Source organism: Urocampus carinirostris, chromosome 17, assembly GCF_059441175.1.
Source record: "Urocampus carinirostris isolate Australia breed hairy pipefish chromosome 17, RoL_Ucar_1.0, whole genome shotgun sequence".
Classification (NCBI taxonomy): domain Eukaryota; kingdom Metazoa; phylum Chordata; class Actinopteri; order Syngnathiformes; family Syngnathidae; genus Urocampus; species Urocampus carinirostris.
Genome location: NC_142365.1, coordinates 30,244,248 through 30,266,022, shown reverse-complemented (window position 1 = coordinate 30,266,022; position 21,775 = coordinate 30,244,248). Strand labels below are relative to the sequence as shown.

Sequence of the window (21,775 nt, the reverse complement as noted above, 5' to 3'; positions counted from 1 at the left end):
AAGGGGAGCGATTGGCTGAGGTTGACAGTGCCGCTAGAAATTGCCCATTTTTATTTTTGCCAAAAAAATCATTCTGTTGTTCAATGTATTTGCTTTCCTCCAGTGATCATCCAAATAACTAAAACTCTTTATTTAAGTTAAGGGTGTCAATTTACCACACCAAATGAATTATTGATATTTTGATCGAAAATCTCAAACTCTTCAGCGATCTCAGGGTCTCTGGAGTTAGCAAAGCTGCCAATGTTACTCCACTATAACATTATTCTTCCTGCCTTAGTTACTGTGCCAGCGGTCGCTTATCCAATCAGAAGGCGCGGGGTGCATAGTGAGGATGGAGTAGGAGGGGAGGAGTAGGAGTGAGCGAGAGATGCTCGGCTGCACCTGAGACTAAATAACTGGACCGTCAAATAAATGGCGATACCGATATCTGTCGTATTCCTAAATATCGGTACTGATAGTCAGCCCGCCCGATAATGGGTCGATCTCTAGTTCTTACAATCATACACATATGTGTCATGTTTACAGGTTTGAAACTGGCAGACAGCAAATGATCCCAACGGAGTTCTTTTACCCGCCCCAAAGAGCATGTCTGATCTGTTCTGATGAGGCCACTGGGTGCCATTATGGGGCACTCACCTGCGGCAGCTGCAAGGTTTTCTTCAAAAGAGCAGCAGAAGGTAAACTGTTTCAGTACTACGGAGTGAAAACACACACACTGCATATCTTTGCACGTAAACTCAAATAACACATCAGGTACATTCACTCCTGACTTACTCGTGACATAGACTACTGTCTTTATTTAAAGGAAAGCAGAATTACTTGTGTGCCAGCAAGAATGACTGCACGATGGATAAGCTGAGGAGGAAAAATTGTCCTTCTTGTAGGCTGAAGAAGTGCTTTGAGGTTGGGATGACTCTTACAGGTAGAGTGGATTAAAATACTATGAGAGGAAACCTAAAGTCTTTCTATAGAAACACGGACTAAATCTTTCCCAAAAAATTGTATTAATATAGCGTAGGGGGCTCCACATGGTGCCCACGGTCACCAGGGTGCCTCTGAGGACAGCTGAAGTGCCCACAGACCTGTTATGAAATTAACTCACCAGTGCTGGGTCATTGTGATTTTCTACTAAAAAAATATTACTGGACAGAGTCAATATAAACCTACTTCCTACTTCTCTCTTTTTTTTCTTTTTTTCTATTTGTTTCTTTCTTGCTCTCTTTCGCTCTCATTTTCTTCCTCTTTTTATTCTCCATCTCTTTCTTTCTTTCTTTCTTTCTTTCTTTCTTTCTTTCTTTCTTTCTTTCTTTCTTTCTTTCTTTCTTTCTATAGTGGAACTGTTTAAATCTAAGCTTAAAACACACTTCTATTCTATAGCATATGAATAACCTATATTTTATGTTGACAATATCGGCGTATTATTTGTTGTTGCAAAATCCATTGCAGCCTGGTCATCCTGGAAGGGGGATTACCTCATGTGCGGTCCCTTCTCAAGGTTTCTTCATTTTCCTCATGCTGAGGTTTTTGATTTTTTCCTTGCCTTCATGTAGGTTTTAGATCAGGGGATGGTGATAATGGTCAGTGGTTTGCAATAATCTGTGGTTTGTGCAGCCCTTTGAGACCCTTTGTGATTAAGGGCTATACAAATAAACGTGACTTGACTTGTCTTTCTGTCTTTCTTTCTTTCTTTTTTCTGTCTTCTCCTTTTCTTTCTGTCTTTCTCTCTTCCTTTCTTTCTTTTTATTTCTTTATCTCTCTCTCTCTTTATTTTTCTCTTTCTTTCTCTTTCTTTTCTCGTAAAAACATAGTAAATAGTAAAAGATAAATTGCTAATCTAGATATTTGTATCAAAGTGGGTGCCCTTTGTGCTAATAAGTAGCAAAAGGTAGCTCTCATGTTGAAAAAGGTTAGAGACCCCTGATATAGCGCTTTGAACACCTCCCAAAACGCTTTACAAATCACTCTACACTTTATCCATATACGCACACACACGCTCGCACACCGGAATCGAACCTAGTCCGAAGACGACTGCTCTACTTTCTGAGCTACTGCAGTGCAAAATATATAGCAGCAAACAAAAATCCCAATTAAGTCAATAAATAAGATTGATTGATTATCTGTTTTTGTGTGCAACTGAATATATACAGTATATATATTTTTCACAGTTTTCCACGCTTGAGGATGGCACTGAGTGAGAAAAGGGTCTCTGATCCGGCAATGTCCTCCAGACTGGTCTTATGTTCAATGTCTTCTCCCTTCCATTTTTCTCATTCTGTTTACATTTAATATTGTATGGCAAGCACAAATCTGACATGCGACTGGCAAAATAAAGCAGCAGATGTGCTGGTTGTCACATTAGCCACCCGTCAATGATGAACCAAAAATGCCTTCCAATGCAATGATGGGCATAACGAGGCACACATTTTTACTTTCACTAGTATCATAAGTGTCATTCGCTTGAGGCTGATCTCTTAGGCTCTCCCCAGTGGCTCCCTGGTGCTTTTTAAAATGTTTGAAAATGTAAAATGATATAGTTTTTTATAGAGGACAGGGGTCAGGAACCCTTTTGACCGAAAGAGACATTAAAGCCAAAATATTTGGGCTGAGAGAGCTACCATTTGTTAAGACAAAATTAAACAAAACCGCTGAACCCGCTCTTCAGAAAAAAAACATTTTATTTCACTGTGTGATGTTTGATGATTTGATAAAATCTATGAAATAATAATGCCAGAGCCTGTGTTCCATATCAATATTAATACCTACCTATCTCTCGCTCTCTCTCTCTCCCCCCCTTAGTGATATCACTCAAGAGGGGTGACCGACAGCAAGACAAACAAATATAAAAAGGATGATGTTGGTTAAAATTCAGACTAAAGAAAAATATGTTGAATTCATTGTCTCATCTCATCAGCCGTACCGCTTATCCTCATTAGGGTCGCGGGGGGGCTGGAGCCCATCCCAGCCATCTCCGGGCAGTGGGCAGGGGACACCCTGAACTGGTTGCCAGCCAATCGCAGGGCACACAGGGACAGGCAACTCATTCGCTCATTCACACCTAGAGACAATTTGGACCGTCCAATTCACCTGACATGCATGTTTTTGGAATGTGGGAGGAAACCGGAGTGCCCGGAGGAAACCCACGCAAGCACGGGGAGAACATACAAACTCCGCACAGGAAGTCTGGAGCTGGATTTGAACCCACGACAGGTTCCCATGACATGAACTGTGCCGCACAAGCGCTAACCACTGCGCCGCCGTGCTGCCCTTGAATTCATTGTAAACGTTAAAAAAACACTATACGATCTCGTTAAAAGTATCTTGTAAAAATGTATTGTGATATTCTAAAATGTATTTTATGTTAATTGAAAAGAAAGCTCTTTGATATGCTTTGGGCAGTCTACAGAGCGAGCTGCCAACGATGGTTTCAAAAGAAGGTGCAAGCAAAGTCTTCTTGTAAAATGTCACAAAATACTGCCAACTAGGATACCAGAGCATCTACCTTCAGTGCAGACGGCACTTGGTGATGAGAGAGAGAGAGCGAGAGAGTGCAGTATTATAGTCCTAAAAATACAGTATGCTGTATGCATGTATTGCCTTCCTTATAAGGATAGTACATAGCTTTGAATTATTTGCGGCTCCAAACATATATTTGTTTGTTTTCTGGTCCAATATGGCTCTTTTCTACCTTTTGGGTTGCAAACCCCTGGCTGGTTAAAGGAATGTCACGGACATCTAAGCTGTTGTTTTCCCAGACATTTTTTCAGTATTTTATTTACCCTTCTAAATGTTTTGAAATGATCTATATTCAGACTATATTTTCAAAAACAAGAAAAAACAGTTAATAATAAAGAAATAGTTGCTTCTCATTCCCCATTGCACATTTTCAAACTCCATGAGAACTAGGATCAGTAAAATTTGATGTACTGCTGCGACAGGAACACAATAAGTTTTTTTCCCCTTCCTTTTTTTGTTTATGACCCAGATGCAGTTTTTTTTCTTTTCATTTTATTTTCTTATGATTCTTCAGCAAACAAGCATTGCTAATCCATGGTCGAGGTCAGCACTGGATTGACTACCTTGTGCTAGTTCATTGTGGAATAGTACATGTTGTACATGTTGTTTCCTTTTTAAGATAGACTTTAATTGGTTTCAGTTCTGGGAAGTCTTTAATAAGGGGCAGCAGATGGTTCATTTTTTGAATTTTATTGAATTTACGATATGTTCTAGTATATAAAAGGTCTCATTTCTAATGTTACAAAATCATTATACCTGGAATGTTATTTACTCAAACAAGAGCAAAGTTTGTGCCATTCACATCACTCGGGACCTGTGCGTTGTAGGGCTGCATGATTTGGGGAAAAATACTTATTGCGATTTTTATACTAGTACTGCGATTTCAATGCGATTTTTGGTTTTAAAAGAATAGTGTACTTTCTGTTAAGTTTTTTTTTTCTTTAAGGAATACTTAACACTTGGATGCATAACGTGGGCAGCATGGCGGCTGAGTGGTTAGCGCATCTGCGGCACAGTTCCGAGGTCATGAGCTCAAACCTTCCTGTGTGGAGTTTGCATGTTTTCCCCGTGCTTGCGTGGGTTTATTCTGTGCACTCTGGTTTCCTCCCACATTCTAAAAACATGCATGTGAGGTTAATTGGCCGGTTCAAATGTCGCTAGTTGTAAATGAGAGAATGAGTTGTCTGTCTCTGTGTGCACTGCGACTGGCTGGCAACCACTTCAGGGTGTCCCTTGCCCACTGCCCGAAGATGGCTAGGATGGGCTCCAGCACCCCCGCGACCCTACTGAGGATAAGCGGTGCAGATAATGGATAGATGAATGGATGTACCTAACAATACATACTCTTCCATGAGTGGGGTCAAAAATTAGTCAGGGGGTTGAAATACTAACGGCATCATGTCAACAACATGTTTCACGAGGAATACCTGGAATATGACAATATTATAGAAAATATATATTTTTAAAGATTTTGATGAATAACAACCCATCAGGTAATTTTTTTTGTCCCACTTATGCATCCAAGGGTTTATACAAGTACTATCGACATGCTTTAACTCGTTAGGTGTAACAGCCCGCCGGCACGCAGTCAATCTGTCGAGAAGCAAATATGAGTCTTTATGATTTCACCAGTCACAGGTCTTTTTAAAGTCTCCAAATTGACACTTTTGGAAACACCTACACATATCCTTAGGAAAATGTGTAAAATAATGTATAGTGTTTAAAATTGTGCTCAACTTTGAGCTTGTACCGCGTAAGGCTTCCTGCTATTGTACCAGCTGTTCTCAAGAAACGATGCTACACTGAGCATTAGCTCAGGAGGTAGAGCGCTCGTCTTGGGTTCAAGAGGTCGCAGGTTCGATTCCTGGCTCTTCCATGGTACATGTTGAAGTGCCCTTGGGCAAGACACTGAATCCCTAATGCCTCTGATAGCAAGTAGTTGCCTTGCATGGCTGACGCTGCTTTCGGTTAGTAAGTGTGTAAAAGGGAAAAATGTGAAGCACATTGTAAAGCGCTTCGGGAGGTCTTCATTGACTTGAAAAGTGCTATACATATGCAGACCATTTACATTTAGTCTTCCGGCATGTGGTTGCAAAAAAAGAATCATGTCAGAATGAAAATACGTTTTTTCTGTGTGTTCCATCTTAGATCATTCAATGTTAGTAGGACTTTCAGTGATTATTTAGGTTGGAGACAATTTCAGAGTGTTACCTTTCAAAAGAGACCAAAACAGTCCAGATTCTCCAAAGGGTTCAACAATAGCTTTCAATGGACTGTAGGTGAATTTTACAGTACTGTATTTTTAAATGGATCAACTTAAGTATACAGCACCCTCTTCTGGGGAGCTTTGTGTTAGGGTTACTGTCTATAAATCCTTGAAAAAAATCAGTCTGCTGCAATTACACAATTGCATTATTTCACATCGCAATATCAATTTGATTTCAGGTAATCATGCAACCCTAGTGCAAAGGAAAGATCACTAAAGGTATATATAAAACAGTGCGCATCTATGTCCCACACCTGTTTCCCTTTATAAATCACAATACTCTAATGTTTTATGCCTATAAAAAGACCGGTTGAGAAATATTCAAATTCAAATCCACTCCCTCCGACGTCTCTCGTGTGCCATATTCTCTAACAGTGCCAGATAAGATATTGTTTGTCTTCCTGTATTGTGAGGTACAGGTGTAGCCAGGTAGCCTGACCTTTTGTTTGTCCTCAGCTCCATGATGGAGACTCTTAAATTTTATTGACTTGAACCTGAAAGGATGAAGGAAGACAATCCCTAGCAGTCACATTTAATTTAGCATTTTAATTTGATGTTTGTCATGGGATCAAAACTTTAGATACTTATCCTTGAAAATAATAATCCTTGGGAAATCTGCAATTTGCTCTCACTTCAACCTAATTTGAGGTAAGCTTAATGTTTGTGTAAAATTAGCACTTTGTTATTGAGCACAAGAGCTTAGAAGCTTGATAAGAATCTCAAAGACTAACAATAAAAGGTTGTCTGTACTGTAGCAGGTAGGAATAATAACATGAACTATACTTCATGTACAAAAAGAAGCACCTCCATACTGGCACAGTGCCTTTTAAAAACCATCAAGAATAAGAATAAAAATTTGCATATGGCTTATTTCCTTCTATTCATTTTGGTAGGAAAGAAGAACCAACAGTCAGAAACATATGGTTTTGTGTCTGTGTTTAATTGACAAGTCGCAAGATTTTACAGACCACTAGATGTCACTTTATGGTGAAGTGCAGGAGTCAGGAACCTATGGATTGCGAGCCATATACAGCTTGTTTCATTAGTACATATGTATTTACAGTTTGTTCTGTGGATTTCATCATAAGGTATCTGAACACTGAACACAGATTATATAGTGAGCTTTTATATAAAGGATTATTTAGCATTGTACAGCCAAAACGAGGTTGTTTTTTTTTTGTGTGTGACACCTTGACTGTAAATTGTAGTGAAAACGTGCCCTATATATTCTGCGAAGTACTGCACTGTAATTCAGCTTTGGTTTGTCTCTGAGACACAGGTACTCATACAATAAGCCATATATGTCGCGCGAGCTATAGGTTTCCGACCCCTGGCTTTGACAATACTAACTTCTCAAAGGATTCAGTCCAGTATTTATAGAGTATAATCTCAACTGCAGTTTACAGTCAAGGTGTCACGTCAACAGACCCCGTTTTTGCTGTAATTTGCTAAATATTCCTTTATATGGAAGCTCATTAAGCAATCTATGTTAATTGTTGAGACACTTTACGATGAAAAGCCACAGAACAAACTTAAAACACCCAAAAGCTCTAGCAAGACACAAACAGCAATTTGATTAGGTGAGCGGTGGGAATAAGTGGAATTATACACAGAGCAAGCGCTCTCCTTCTCACCCAGCGCCAACTGTACTGAAGGTAAATATCTTGGTATTCTCGTTTGCAGTATTTTCTGATATTCTTCCAGAAGAAATAAGCTTGCATGTTTTGAAAACATTAATTGGACAAAAATAACAGTCAAAGTGGTCTTCAACACTCTTAAGTAACTGCGTGCATCATTATTATTTCATAGATTTGATCAAATTATCAAATTTCAGTCATTGAAATATAATGTGCTAAAATAAGTTTGGTGGTTTTGCTGAATTTTGGCTCAAAATATCTGTTGTGGTTTTTTTTTTTGACAAAGTTGGGTTTCCTTGAATGTCAACCTGTCACTAATTCACAATTGATATAGCAAAAACAATGATGCAGTATTTGTTCCTCCCATCCCCTTTCTCTCTTTGTAGCACGCAAACTGAAAAAATGTGGACAATCCCGAAATGCCCGAGAAGATCTTGTCAATAAATCCTCGGTTATCCAAAATATGTCCTTCATGTCTTCCAACACCCAAAACATGGTCTTCCTGAACATCCTGGAGTCCATTGAGCCAGCCATTGTATGTGCTGGTTACGATTGTCAGCAGCCTGAATCCGCAAGCACTCTGCTTACCAACCTCAACAACCTTGGAGAAAGGGAACTGGTCAAAGTTGTCAAATGGGCCAAAGGACTCCCAGGTAAGACACTAGGTTCCATATTTGAAAAACTGTGGTTGTAAGCAAAACACAGTAATGCTACAGTGGTGCAACAATCAGGTAATGTAGCAAGCCCAAGTAAAAGTTTAAATTTAAGAAAAAAAGTGATTTGCTGTGTGAGGCAGCTGGGATGAAGTTTAGTACCGCAAAGTCCGGGACCAGCTGGAAAAAGATGGCATGTCCTTTCCGAACAAGATCTGGCCTTAAGTTGAGAGTTAACAGGGCCTTATTCTCAAGGGTAGGGTGGAATGGGAGATCGAAATTTTCTGACAGGATTCGAGTCAGTGTACTGGAGAAGAACAGACAGACAGTAGTGTTATAAAACCATGTAGTATTATTGAACCTCACCAGCAACCAAAATAAACAGTCAACAATATCATAAAATAACATTCAGCAGCAGCACAGCGACCCTACTTGCGACAAGGGGTGCAGAAAATGAATAGATGAACAATCAGCAGTAAACTATATTTTCCCACTGGATGTTGCTGTTCTGTGTAATGCAACCAAAAATGAGTCTAAGGAAGACAAACTATGAAGACTAAAAGTGAGCAAAAAAACACCCTTTTATCCAATTCCTACCCAGCCTCTCAAAAGACAAGAAAAAGGGAAAAATATTTTTTAATGGAATTAAAAATATGAAAGAATAAGTAAAAGAGGCAAACAAGGAAGACGGGAATAGAAAGTAGGGGAAAAGAAAGCAGAAAAAGGAAAATGGAGAAAAATAAAGAAGAAAGGAAAGAAAATAAACTAATTAAAATAAGATACAGACAAAAATGGAAAAAAATGCTGTTTTTCTCTTTTTTAATTCTCTTTTGTAGTTTTTTTCATTTCTATTTTCCTTTTTTTCTTGAGTTATACTTTTTGTCTTGTTTCTTTTTTTGTTATTCCTTTTTTGATCTTTTTCGCTTTTTTTTTTCTCTTCTTTTCATAACTAATTTTAGTGACATTGAATCTTCGTATTTTGGCAACTTCCGTTGTGCATATAGCACTTGTTCTCTGGTGGCATAAGTAAATACAGCGACATCTAGTGGGAAAATAATTCACGCTCTCTCTTTAACTTTCATATTCAGACGGGGGCCACAAACTACCCTCCTGGGGGCCACGAGTATGAGACTCCAGGTTAACAACAAACCAGGTTTTGCGTAGTGGTTAAATAAAAACGATAGTACAAGCATTGCTACCTTTATACACCACCAAATTAACATGCGGAACCCCATTGACAAAACAAAAATAACAATGAATAACACACATACATTTTGGCTCCTACATTATTCTCGAACCTGAACATACAGGGATGACAAATACAGAGGCTGGTAAATTCTTAGATATATTTAAAGTAACACTGTTATGTAACTTTATTTATTACGAAATTATTATCAACTCTGTCTGTGAGGGATTCAGTGTAGAGCCGCTGTTTCTCCGCAGTGAGAGGAGTCAGCCAAGGTGGCTCGGCCATCTGATAAGGCCTCCTCTGTCCCTAGGCTTGCTGTGAATGCCTCAGTGTCCTGTCAGACAAGTGGGATAAAGTAGCTTAATAGAAAGTTAGTGACTCCAAAAGTGATCTGTCAGGAATCCCCAAAAACATTGAATATTTTGTATTCTAAATCAGCCAAAGAAATTCAGACACATTTTTATTGTCAACATTTAGAGACTTTTAGTGGTTTGAAATGTTTGCCTTTTCAGGTTTTGGGACTCTCCTGCTGGATGACCGACTGACCATCATCCAGAATTCCTGGATGACTGTGATGGTGTTTACCGTGTGCTGGCGGTCCTTTAAGAATTTCGATGGCAGGATGCTGTACTTCGCACCAGATCTCATATTTAATGAGTAAATTGTTTTATTACACATATGTTTAGAAAAATGATTCATAACACCTTGCTTTCTCAAATAGAATTGCATAATTTGGGTATTTTCAATTACAAATAATTGCAGTCTTTTCAGCCCTGTAATTTTTTTTTTCCCTGAGATTCGATCTGCAACCTCAGTGGAAATGTTTACATCTAAGCTTAAAACACACTTCTACTCTAGCATATGAATAACCTATACTTTATGTTAACAATGTTGCGTATCATTTGCCCTCATGTAGATTAAGAGTCTGTGATAATAGTTTGCAATAGTCTTTGATCTGTGCAGCCCGTTGAGACTCTTTGTGATTAAGGGCTAAACAAATAAACATGCCTTGACTTGACCCTGTCTCTCAAGTCAGTGGTTGGTTTTATAGCGTTGTGTTAGGGTTACTGTCTATAAATCCTTGAAAAAAATAGTTTTATAGTTTTATAACAATATTCTCGCAGCTTGGCCCTATAATAACATTAGTAATAATAACAAGCCCAAATCAACTGTGTCAGGGCTTTAAATAATGTAGGAAAAGGCATTCAATTTGATCTCATCACCCTATTTTTACTCACGATAACATGTTGGTTGTTTGCTGGTTGTTGGTTGGATCCCTTAACCCCTAGGGTCCTAGGGGCACCATTTCCAGTGGTTTGCATTGGGCAAGTACAACCTGCTGGCGCCCATCCCTCTCCAGGCCAACATATGTTTCCACCTGGTCTCTACCGGGGACTTTTTGTGTGTTGGGCAAATTACAACATTGTACAACGTGGCACTGTGAGTAAAAATTGTGTGATGATGTGATCAAATGTAGCCTAGTGGTAAGAATTTGGCGCTCTCACTGCCGCGATGTAAGTTAGATTCCCACCCAATATTAAGAAAATAGCACGTTGTATAATGTTGTATTCGCTGAAATTTTCCCCATAATGGTCCATTAAAACATTGTACAAATTGGCACGATGAGTAAAAATTGTGTGATGATAAGATAAAATGCAATGCCTTTTCCTGCAATGCCTCATCTTCAACAGTGTTTCTCAACTGGTGGATCACGGACCAGGGTCGCAGGTCTTTCCCCTGGCTAAATAATGCTCATGAAGAAAACAAAATGGAAGGTCGTTTAAACTCCTCAACAGTAGACAGTGATTGTTCCCTGCAAATGCGAGTTGACACCTGCACTGTAAAACCAGAGAAAAAGAATAGCTTGCTTTCATATGTTGAGCATGGCTGACACAGGTAAAGTGGAGAATTTATGAGGTATGGATTTGAATATCTTGAAGACAAAGCCAATGTAGTCAAGCGTGGATTTCATTAAAAATGCAGTGAATTAAGCATTACTTAAATTTGTTTTGGTTGTATTAGTCTTTTTTGATTTTTTTTTTATTCTGATAATATTCAACTATCTCTGAGTCAAATTGCACAATCCTTTCATGTAAAGAATTTGACAAAATGATTTTCTTCTGGATTTGGGTCGTGGCTTGTATTTGGGGTGGGATGCTGGGTCCTTGACCAATACAGAACCACTGATCTACAATCCTAGCAGCTAGGATTTGGCGCTCTCACTGCCGCGCTCCTGGTTCGATTCCCACTACATCCTATGCTGTGTAAATAAGATCAGCGCTAATTGTAGATTGATCACTCATTGCTAAATTACTGCTACCGTAAAACTTTGGTAAAACATTTACCCAGAATTTACGTGCGTGTTCATTAGGCAAATAATAATAATAATAATAATTTTTTTTTCTCTGCGGCGCGTTATCAAATGAACCACGGCCCAGTAACGGTCTGCTGGCTGCTAAGTGCCAAACACTACCTAAGGTGGATTAAGGTGAGGTATTCAAATTTTGGTGGCACTGCTATATGGATCTGATCAAAGGGACACTGTGATATCTGAACAGAAGATGTCGCTGTATAGTGTAGTTGCAGGGGTTGGGAATCTATAACTTGGAGCCATATATGGCTCTTTTCACAAGTACATCGGGCTCGGAGACAAAATTGTGACCATGTAAATTCTCTCCATGTCGTTTCATGTACAGCGCGTTCAAAGCTTATCATAATGCACGCGAAGCTGAATCAACACCCAACCTGACCCCTGATGTAGCACAACCGAAAACAAGTGCTACAAAGCACAAGGAAGAATACAAACAATATGTCTGCTGCAATGCTTCATGCAAGCAAATGTCAGAAGTGTCGAAACTTTCGGATGGCTCAGTTTTTGTGATTTAAGTGTTGCCGAGATGTCGCCCCTCACCATGTGCTCATCTTCCTGCATGCAGGCAACGGATGCACGTCTCCACTATGTACAACGAATGCATCGAAATGAAAAACCTGTCGCAGCAGTTTCTGTCGTTGCAAGTCACTCAGGAAGAATTCCTCTGCATGAAGGCCCTGCTGCTTTTCGGCATTGGTAAATTGGATATTTATAGTATGGGTGTAAGAAAAAAAAAGTTTTGACTTAAAAAACGTGCCTCACAAATGTAACTTAAACGTAATGTAGTTTTCCTTGGCAACAAGCTAGTTGGTTTAAACCAGTCATGTCAAACTCAGTTTGGCTCCAGGGTCACATATGACACATTTATTCACAGTGGGAAAAATGATTTCCGTATATGGCATTGAATGCGTTTACACCTGAACCAACTTAACACGATATACAAACTCAAGTTAGAGCTATGAAAAAATTATAATTTTTGTACTGGTTTGAAATAAATAAATAAAAAAAGGTTTAAGCAAAGTATGGGCAATAAGATTAAACGACACCAGATCAAAATATTTGGCCTACTAAAGCTGAGGGTATTTCCATTACTACCCTCTAGCGGCCAGGGCACGTTAGCATTCATTAAAAAAAATAATAACTTAATAACAAATGACTTTTGATAGAAATGACCTAGAGCATACATGTCATTTCATATTTGATATTAATATGTTTAAGTACCCTTTGCCTATGGAGAACCAATCCATCTAAATGTAGAAATACATTTATAAATATCTACCCAAAAATGTATGCCATATAAATATATAAAATAATAAATCAAGCAATACATAAATATATGAGATGAATGCAATTTATTCATTTATTTACGCATTTTGTCTTTTTTTTTTGTATGGATTTTGTTGTGTATTTTGTCATGTATTTCGTCAGCCAGTTTGACCTGCCCCCTTATTTGAATAACATTTTGTTGTGACAAAATACTGGACAGAATGAAAAAAAAAAAATCATAAAATCATAAACCAATGAATAAATTGCATTCATGTCATTTATTTAGGTATTACATGATGTATTTGTGTGTTCACAAGTATAATGGCCCAGCATTGCCTGGCTTAGCATTGCCGGGCATTCAACTTGAGCGAGGTTGTTGGGGCCGTGGTTCAATCAAAAAATAGCTGGGAGCCACCAAGGAGTGCCAAAGACCAATGTGACCACATGCAGCTCCAGAGTCGATTGTACAGGAAAGCAGATGTTTATCAGTTTTGTTGGTATTTAGTGGGGGTGCCCTGACACAAAACCTAGACAGAGACACTCCCAGAGGCCCAAAGTACTACTGTGTACGCACAAAAAAACACATACGAACACATACACACAAATACAGATCTATATAATAGCCGAGATTTATTTATATGGCATATATTTGTAGGTTGTTATTTAATACATGTATTTCTTCATATGTAAGGATTGGTCCTCCAAACCTGCCTAACGTTGTTGTTTTTTTTATTGTCAAGTTTAATTATTCTGGTAACTAACTAGCACTCCCTTTTAAAAGATTCAAATACAGCAGATAATTCTCGATTCATCAAGAAATTTGTAAAATATTTTTGAGGTTTTGATATTGAGAGGCGTATTATACATGGGATTGGATTGAACGGTAGAAATTCCCTGTGCTCACGGGACAAAGAACATTGGGGCAAACAGACACACTGTGGAACATTAACAATATGAATGCAACATTTTCCCATTTATGAGCTAATTTAAGAGAATCCTTTGATGTTGCAACTCTAAAATGAATTGTGGCATCAGTTAACGTTGCGAAAGCTGTGGGACCATGTTGTTTTCATCGTCAATTTTATTTTCTTAGACAGAACAAGCTAACAATTTTGTGTCCTGAGAGGTTATTGTTGCTACTTCAATGCCAGGGTTGGGAGGGTTACTTTGAAAATGTAATCGGATACAGTTACTAGTTACCTGGTGGAAAATGTCATCAGTAACGTCAAGTCAGTTACGAGTTATCTGTTGAAAAATGTAATCAGTCAAGTCAAGTCAGTTACTAGTTACCTGTTTGAAAATGCTTGAATTGGGTATACAACACATCTTATAAGTGTAGTATTCAGATTTACTAGGCTAGGTTTCATTTTTCTCACAACAAAACAATACAGTGATCAAATTGTGGATTTTGAACAACTATTAACTGCAAAATACAAAAAAAATAATCATTAAAATTTACTAAATGTCACTGAATGCGTTCACTAGCTAGCAACTTTGCTGCCGAGTGCCCAATACGCACTCATTAGTAGCCTCACAAAACTGCAGTCACGCAAAATGAGTGCAACATTGAAGTAGAAATAAAATAAAGACAAAAATAAAAGTGCTTTTACCTGCAACAAACTCCACCAAGTAATCCTTATTTAACTAAAAGTACTTAAAAAGTAATTAAATTTTCTGTAACTGTAACAGAATACAATAACCTTTTTTTTTATCCTGATTACGTAAAGCTGCTACATGAAACTCAACTTTGATTTCGTAAAAGTCACACTGGATTTTCAGCCGCAGGCTTGAACAGCCATAAAAATGAACTTATTTATGAAATCTATGCCAAACCAGACTCTATATACATTTGTTTATATTTATGTCTTCAGAGGTTATATTAACCAACAATTCTCCATCATTGACTGATTTCTTTCAGAGTTTTAATTTTTAAGGCTCTCCGTCATTTTGACGGGTTGAAAATTGGGCCATTAACCTCAGCAGCAGTCAGTCCTTGAGAGTCTAGTGCGGCAGAGAGAGAGGCAGAAAGAGAAAGAACAATGCTTGATACTTACTGATGAAAAAGAAAATCATTGAGAAAGGAGCCCGGTTTGGCCTGACCTGAACGAAATGAGTGACATTTTAGACTCAGGCTCAAGATCTTATCTCAATTATACGGGCTTTTGAATTTTAGTCTCAGTGGAAATGTTTACATCTTAGTATATTGATGGGGCCTGTGCAGTCCTTTGAGACATTTTGTGATTAAGGTCGATACAAATAAAATTGACTTGACTTGTATTTGGCTTCCGAAAGAATTAGTTACCGTAAATTCCGGAATATAGAGCGCACCTGATTATAAGCCGCACCCACCACATTTAAAGAGGAAAACCGATTTTGTACTTACACAAGCCGCACCTGTATATAAGCCGCACGCCCCCACATTAAAAAGATGTAACACAAACACAAAATTAACCCAAACCCAACATTAAGTCCCGCAATTGAAACTGAATGTCCTTCATTAAAGTACACAGTCCAAAAATCACAGCCGTCAAAATGAACTGAAAATTATACCCCTACTTAAGGTTTGATGCAGACCTTCAGAGTCCGGGTCCCGTTGAAATTAATGCAAGGAAAAAAGTGTATATTTCCAAAGGTGAGGGTGGGAAAAATATATATCCACTATTGTCCGCCGCGTTCACAAACCGGTCTCACCTTTACCCCACTTCCCGTCACCCCGCGTTTGTTCCGCCCCTTTTTCATTCGCCTGTGCAAAACACATCAGAATAAGTGTCTCAAATAAATACATTTCAAAAATATACAGTTGCAAATACATATTATACATGGTTACACATATTTACAAAGAAAGACAGTACACCGAGAGAGTTTTCAAAGCTTTAATAATAATAATATAACTTTCATCCCAAACGGTGCCTGTGACAGGGCAGTTAATGGTAGCAACACGCTAGCAACACGCTCGCAACACGCTAGCAACACGCTCGCAACACAGTAAACGGGTCTGTTAAGAAAACATACCGTACTTGTAAAAATCACGGTAAACCGTCCTCATCTTCCTCCCTAGAACTGAAGCCATCAAAGTCGTCTTCCTCAGTGTCGGAAAGAAACTTTGTCATATAGACGTTGTCCCACGCTCCCGCAGCCTCACTCGCGCTGTCACTGTCGCTGGAACTCTCATCCACTCCTGATTTTGTGCCCTCCTCTCCATCACGCAGCAGACCGGCTTTTCGGAACCCGTTGGTGATGGTGGATTTTTTGTTGTGCCTTTCTTTTTGCATTTTGCATGATGAGGGTATGTTTACGCTAATTTAATATATGCACAAGCCAAGAAGTTGCAGTCTTCCTCGGCGCATATATTCCACCGTCTAAATTTTACTTTTTGTACTCGAAGGCCGCTAGCGGCCGTTAGAAAAATTACATAAATTGGCTGCATCACTGAATAAGGCGCAGGGTTGAAAGTTTGGGGGAAAAGTAGCGGCTTATAGTCCGGAATTTACGGTACTCTCACCGTTAACCTGCGCTTCATTGAATTTATTAACTTTGACATTAAGAGGACTTGGCAGAAAGCACATTGCATCATCAACCGCCACAAGGCTTCGAGTTACTTAAGCAGGGGGATTTCACTGGTTTGCACCAGTTCTAATCTAGCTGCTAGGCGCCAGCCGACAGGCACAGCAGATGAGGAGATCTGCAAGAAAGGCCATCGGCGACACTCTAGGAACCAACCGCTATGTGGAAAAAAAGAGAAAAGAATAAGATGCATCGTATTGTAAGCTGCAGTGTTTAAAATGTAGAAAAACATATCGGCTTGTCGTCGGGAATGTACGGAATACTGTTAATATGGCCGCAGAAAAAAGCTGATATAAAGTTTTTGTGACTGCAGTTCCTGTGGAAGGTCTGAAGAGCCAGAAGTTCTTTGATGATTTGCGCAACAGCTACATTCACGAACTCAAACGACTGGTTAATCTTCGTAAGAACGACAGTTTGCAGAGGTTCGACCATCTCACGCAAATGTTGGACTGCATGCACATAGTAAGTGACATATTGTATTTTCACGCCCATAAGGCGCACACAAAAGTCTCATTTCATTCAAAATGTGAGCCGCGCCCCATTAGACAGCGCGCCTTTTTCAGCGGACGGGACAGAGGACAGCAGTGTACGTTTTACCGCGCAAATTTGAATTGTGGCAGTTTCCGCTATTGTTTATAAAAGTACGCGTGCACAGTTTACACAAACCCCTATAGATTTGTTTTGAGTGCGCTGAAAATTGCCAAGAGGCACATTAATGAAGTCCAGTTCAAAATTGCGGCTATTGACTACGCTGAGGAACACGGAAATTGGGCGGCCATGAGGGAACTCAAGATTAATGAAACGATGGTTCGAAAACGGAAGAAGTTGAACAACAAGCTGCAACAGGTAAAGAAAACGCAACTTACCTTACGTGGATGTAAGTTGAGGTGGCCCGAATTGGAAGAGAAACTCTAGCACTGGATTGTCGAGCATCGTTGAAGGTGGCGTTACGTGCGGCGTGGGAGCGATGGATGACAAAAGGGGTGCACAGTTTCACAAAGAGTGGGAGGCAAAATTTGCGAAAGGATTGTGGACGGGAGAGCTTAAGTTTCTGCTCTGACTGTCGTTCGATCATTTTCAAAAGCCGGCATAATTTGCTAAGGGCCACATTGCACGGAGAGTGACTCAGAAAATAAAACTTTGGCGCAGCTTTTCATGTCGGAGACAAAGGATGAAAAGTTTGCGGTCTTTGTTTGAAAATGTGAGGATCAAACTGGTCTTTTTATTTTTATTGTATTTTTACAATTTTGTATTCTTGTGTTTTACTTTGTGATAAATACTTAAAAAACCGCAATCAAAGACGCGTCTAATAGGCCAGTGCGCCATATGAGTCGACCAAAAAAATAATTCAAACCAAGTAGAGTGCGCCCTTTAAAACAGTGCGTCTAATAGGTGTGGAAACACGGTAGTTCTCACTAATACAGCACTTCACGTCCAAACATTTTGACTTTTTAACTCAATCAATGCCAGATGTGTTCCTCAAATTGAAAGAGCTGGTGCCAAAATTTATTTCTGCAGCTATATCGGGATAGGACAGAGGTCGGCATCCCAAAATGTTGAAAGAGCCATTTTGGACCCAAAAAACAAATTTATCAGGAGCTGCAAAGGATTAAAAAAAGCTTTATATAAGCCTTAATGCCTAAGCCAAAATGAAAGCTGGATGCACCACATCCTGTGGAGAATGATGAACCACGGACTACTATGTTGTAGGATACTGCCACAATTTTAACTTAGTAAGTATATGAATTAATTATGGTATGTTTATTGTTTTGATCAAATTAAATGAATGCAATTAAGAAATCCAATTTTTGATGTAGTATTTATGTTGAGGATTGGTAAAAAAAACAACACCAAAAGGGCGGCATTAGCTCAGGAGGTAGAGCGCTCGTCTGGGGATCATGAGATCGCAGGTTCGAATCCCGGCTCCTCCGTGTTACATGTCGAAGTGTCCTTGGGTAAGACATTGAACCCTTAATGCCCCCAATAAGCAGGTTGGCGCCTTGCATGGCTGCACGGCCGCTATTGGTGTGAGTGTGTGTGAATGGGTAAATGCGGAGCACATTGTAAAGCGCTTTGGGAAGTCTTCATTGACTTGAAAGGCGCTAAATAAATGCAGATTATTTCATTTCAAAAGTGCATAATGTGACCCTCGGCAACAAAAAAAGTGCAATAAAACACAGCATAGATAAATAAAATCACAATAATACAGTTTAAGATTGATTTTTTTTTTGTGCAGTTATTATTCTCTTTTTAGCTTTTGGTTTTATGGCCGATCATACACACACACACGCCGGTTTGCTACCTGCCTGGCATGCAACGCGGCCCCTTTATAAGGGGCGGAGCTTGGGCAGCAAATTCGGCTCTCACACAGGAGACTTCAGCTCATAGTTACAACCCTAGTTGATATGTTATTTTTCAAACGTATTTTGAAAGCATTTGAAAACATTGATAGTGTCATGTTTGTCCTTCTACAGAAACCACATTAAAACAAAAATATTTATCATCCCCATTTTTTTTAATCTGTTAGCATTTTTGGAACAGCGCCATGGAGCCACCCACTAGCGTTAAAGAGACGCGTGCAGTTGCTTGAACCCTCAACAATAACGGTGTCTAGCTATTACCATCGTTTAGTGATACCATAAAATATCCAAAACAATGCTTTCCAAAAACACAAGGTCACTTTCTTTCAAAATAACATTTCTTGCAAAAACTGAACTAGTGCATAAACTATGCATGAACATTGCAAAAACCCAAATGTTTCTGGTGACATGATCATACCGGTTTCTGTTACCATGGCTATCGCATTTCTTCGGACGTGCACAAAATATCATCCCTCTCTGCCCAGACGATCATCTATTTTAGAGAAAAACGAGAAGAAAAAAAAAACACTTTGAGAAAGCGTTATCTGTCTGTACTCTTCATATATCTGCTTCTCCATATTTTCTTCTACCAAATAAACCAACACACTCAACCGCAGTTGTGCAATGTCCCTGTTCCAAGAGTAATACTCTTTTTCTTTAGTGCAATATCTTGAGTGCAATATTCCATTAATGGAAAGTCTTTATTTTGGATGCCTCTGGTTCCAAGACAGTTGAGCTTAATAAGTATTCTTTTTTTTTTTTTTTTTGCAGAAGTATTTTATTGCAGAAAAAGTACTTTACCTAGTCTATGTTTGTACTGTTAAAGGTTTTTCATTGTACAGTGAACCTTTTTTTCACACTTGACTTCACTCTCATAATTCTGTGCAAATGATAGATAGATAGATAGATAGATACTTTATTCATCCCCGAAGGGAAATTCACAATGGAAGGTTTTTCAGTTTTCATGTTGACTTGTAGGGTTTTATGTGCAATATCCAGGTTGGGTAGTTTTTTATTTCAGATGTGAATACTTTATATAAGAGGTGAATACTTTATACTTTTCTATTTATTAGTCTTTAAACTGTATGTTTTTGCCAGCGAGAGTGCGTCTGTAAATTCAAGGTAGTAATACAATGATAACAAAGGTTATTATTATTATGATTTTCTTACCACACTGCTTCACAACTCAACCTATGGGGCCGCTTACACACTACATTCTTTGGATAAAGGAAGCAACACTAGGAAGTTGGGCTTCCTCAATGTGTGGACAAAGATCTGATCAAAGCCACTTCTGCCATCTAATGGTGATTTATCATACTGAAACCATCCCCAGAGACTTGATACTTACTGATGAGCTGCGCCACACCCTTTATAATCGTTCTTTAAAATAAAACAAAAAAAAAAGGATTTCATAGGTTTTGACACTCAGGGACAATGCCTATGAAAACATATTTATTATACATTATGGCATCGAATGAGTTAAGGGTTACCAAGTTTTAGCGCATTGTTTCTACTCTGATCTTTTGAAAAGTAATCATTTGTTTTTAAAGAAACAATTTCTTTTGGAAACAGCCTTTGCGATGTTTTGGGTTTTAGGGGTACCCGTAGCCATGGCGTACAATTCTATCATCTTACTCAAGATGAGGCTTATGTTCTGTAAAATAAATGCACATTTCTCGACCTATGAGTTTTCATGTTTTTTTCAATTTTTTTAGATCAATATTTTTTTCTTTTAATGAACAATGTTGTTTTTTTTACCACTAAGTGACGCTAAATAATACACTGTACGTTTAACAAATGTCATCATTACTGATGTGGGGCACCTGTGGCTGCCCCGTTGGCGCCAACAGCCACAGACGCTGATTGGCTGTTGGACTCTTTTTAAACTCCCGCCTTCCGAAAATAACCCGTCAGATCGTCTGCGAACTTATGCTCCCAGCTAGGCAAGCTTTTGTACTCTCTGACTATATCCTGCCCTGTTTCCTGTATGATACCTGTTGCCAACCTCTTTTCTGGACCCATTTATGTTTTTGCTCCTCCGCCCCGGCCATCGACCTGTTTTCTCACTGTCAACGACTGCCTGCGCTCAACACGGAAGTTCCACTTCCGCGTTCCTGCTATCTGCTACCCTTGACTGACAATCATCGGATTATGGATGCAAGTCCTCTTTTCTCTTCTAAATAAAACTGAGTAAACGAACGCAATTAGGTGCCGTCTCCGTTCCTGGTCTGTGACAATGAACTCATTATGCCAACTGATAAAATGTCATTCTAGAACACTGCCTCAAAGAATAGGTCCCTAAATTGGGTTTACAAAAAAACAATACCAGACAAGCATGTTATATGATGTCGACCAATAGCAGACAGGTTCCTAGAGACGTATGACTCTGGCAGTCAAAAGCACGAATGCCGCAAAGTCTGTATTTCTCTAGTTTTTGGCCATGCCAAATAATTTGTTGTTGACGGGCATAATGGCCCGGCATTGCCGGGTCTTGCGTTGCATAACATTCTATTTGGGCGATGTTGTTGGTCGTGGTTTGTTAAAAAAGCTCCATGCAGCCTCTAGGGCGCATCAAAGAGCCGCATGCAGGTTCAGACCCACTTGTACATAATGCAGATGTTTATCGATATTCCTGGTATTTATTCAGGGTTTCCCCAAGGTCTTAAAAACTTTTAAAAAGTCTTAAATTTGATAACCACAAATCAAGGAATTGAAAATGTCTTACATTGTGTCCACAAGTCTTTTTATTTTTCCCATATCTGCATTATATAATAAGTAAACAAAATTATGTAGGGTCTGTCACGACTCTGCGCCTGCCTCCTGCATTTATCTACCAGAATAGGTACGAGATATGTTCCTAAATTTCATTGGATGTGGTCTTGAAAAGGTTTTTACGAAAATCGGTTCAGTTATTTCGCAGCCTATAAGTCACATACAATCACACACACACAACAAC

General features: G+C 39.0%; 1 protein-coding gene across 3 annotated transcripts in view; it reads left to right on the top strand.

Moving 5' to 3' along the window:
• LOC148349759 (progesterone receptor-like) overlaps nucleotides 1–21,775 on the top strand; it is a 40,384-nt gene that overhangs the window by 9,039 nt on the left and 9,570 nt on the right. For 2 of the 3 annotated variants that reach the window (XM_088321702.1, XM_088321701.1), the window contains exons 2-7: nucleotides 526–677; nucleotides 806–922; nucleotides 7,803–8,069; nucleotides 9,771–9,915; nucleotides 12,195–12,325; nucleotides 16,773–16,921. In XM_088321702.1, the coding sequence (XP_088177828.1) occupies nucleotides 526–677; nucleotides 806–922; nucleotides 7,803–8,069; nucleotides 9,771–9,915; nucleotides 12,195–12,325; nucleotides 16,773–16,921 (961 nt within the window). The remainder of the gene's footprint in view (nucleotides 1–525; nucleotides 678–805; nucleotides 923–7,802; nucleotides 8,070–9,770; nucleotides 9,916–12,194; nucleotides 12,326–16,772; nucleotides 16,922–21,775) is intronic. The other variant, XM_088321703.1, reaches the window with a different exon arrangement.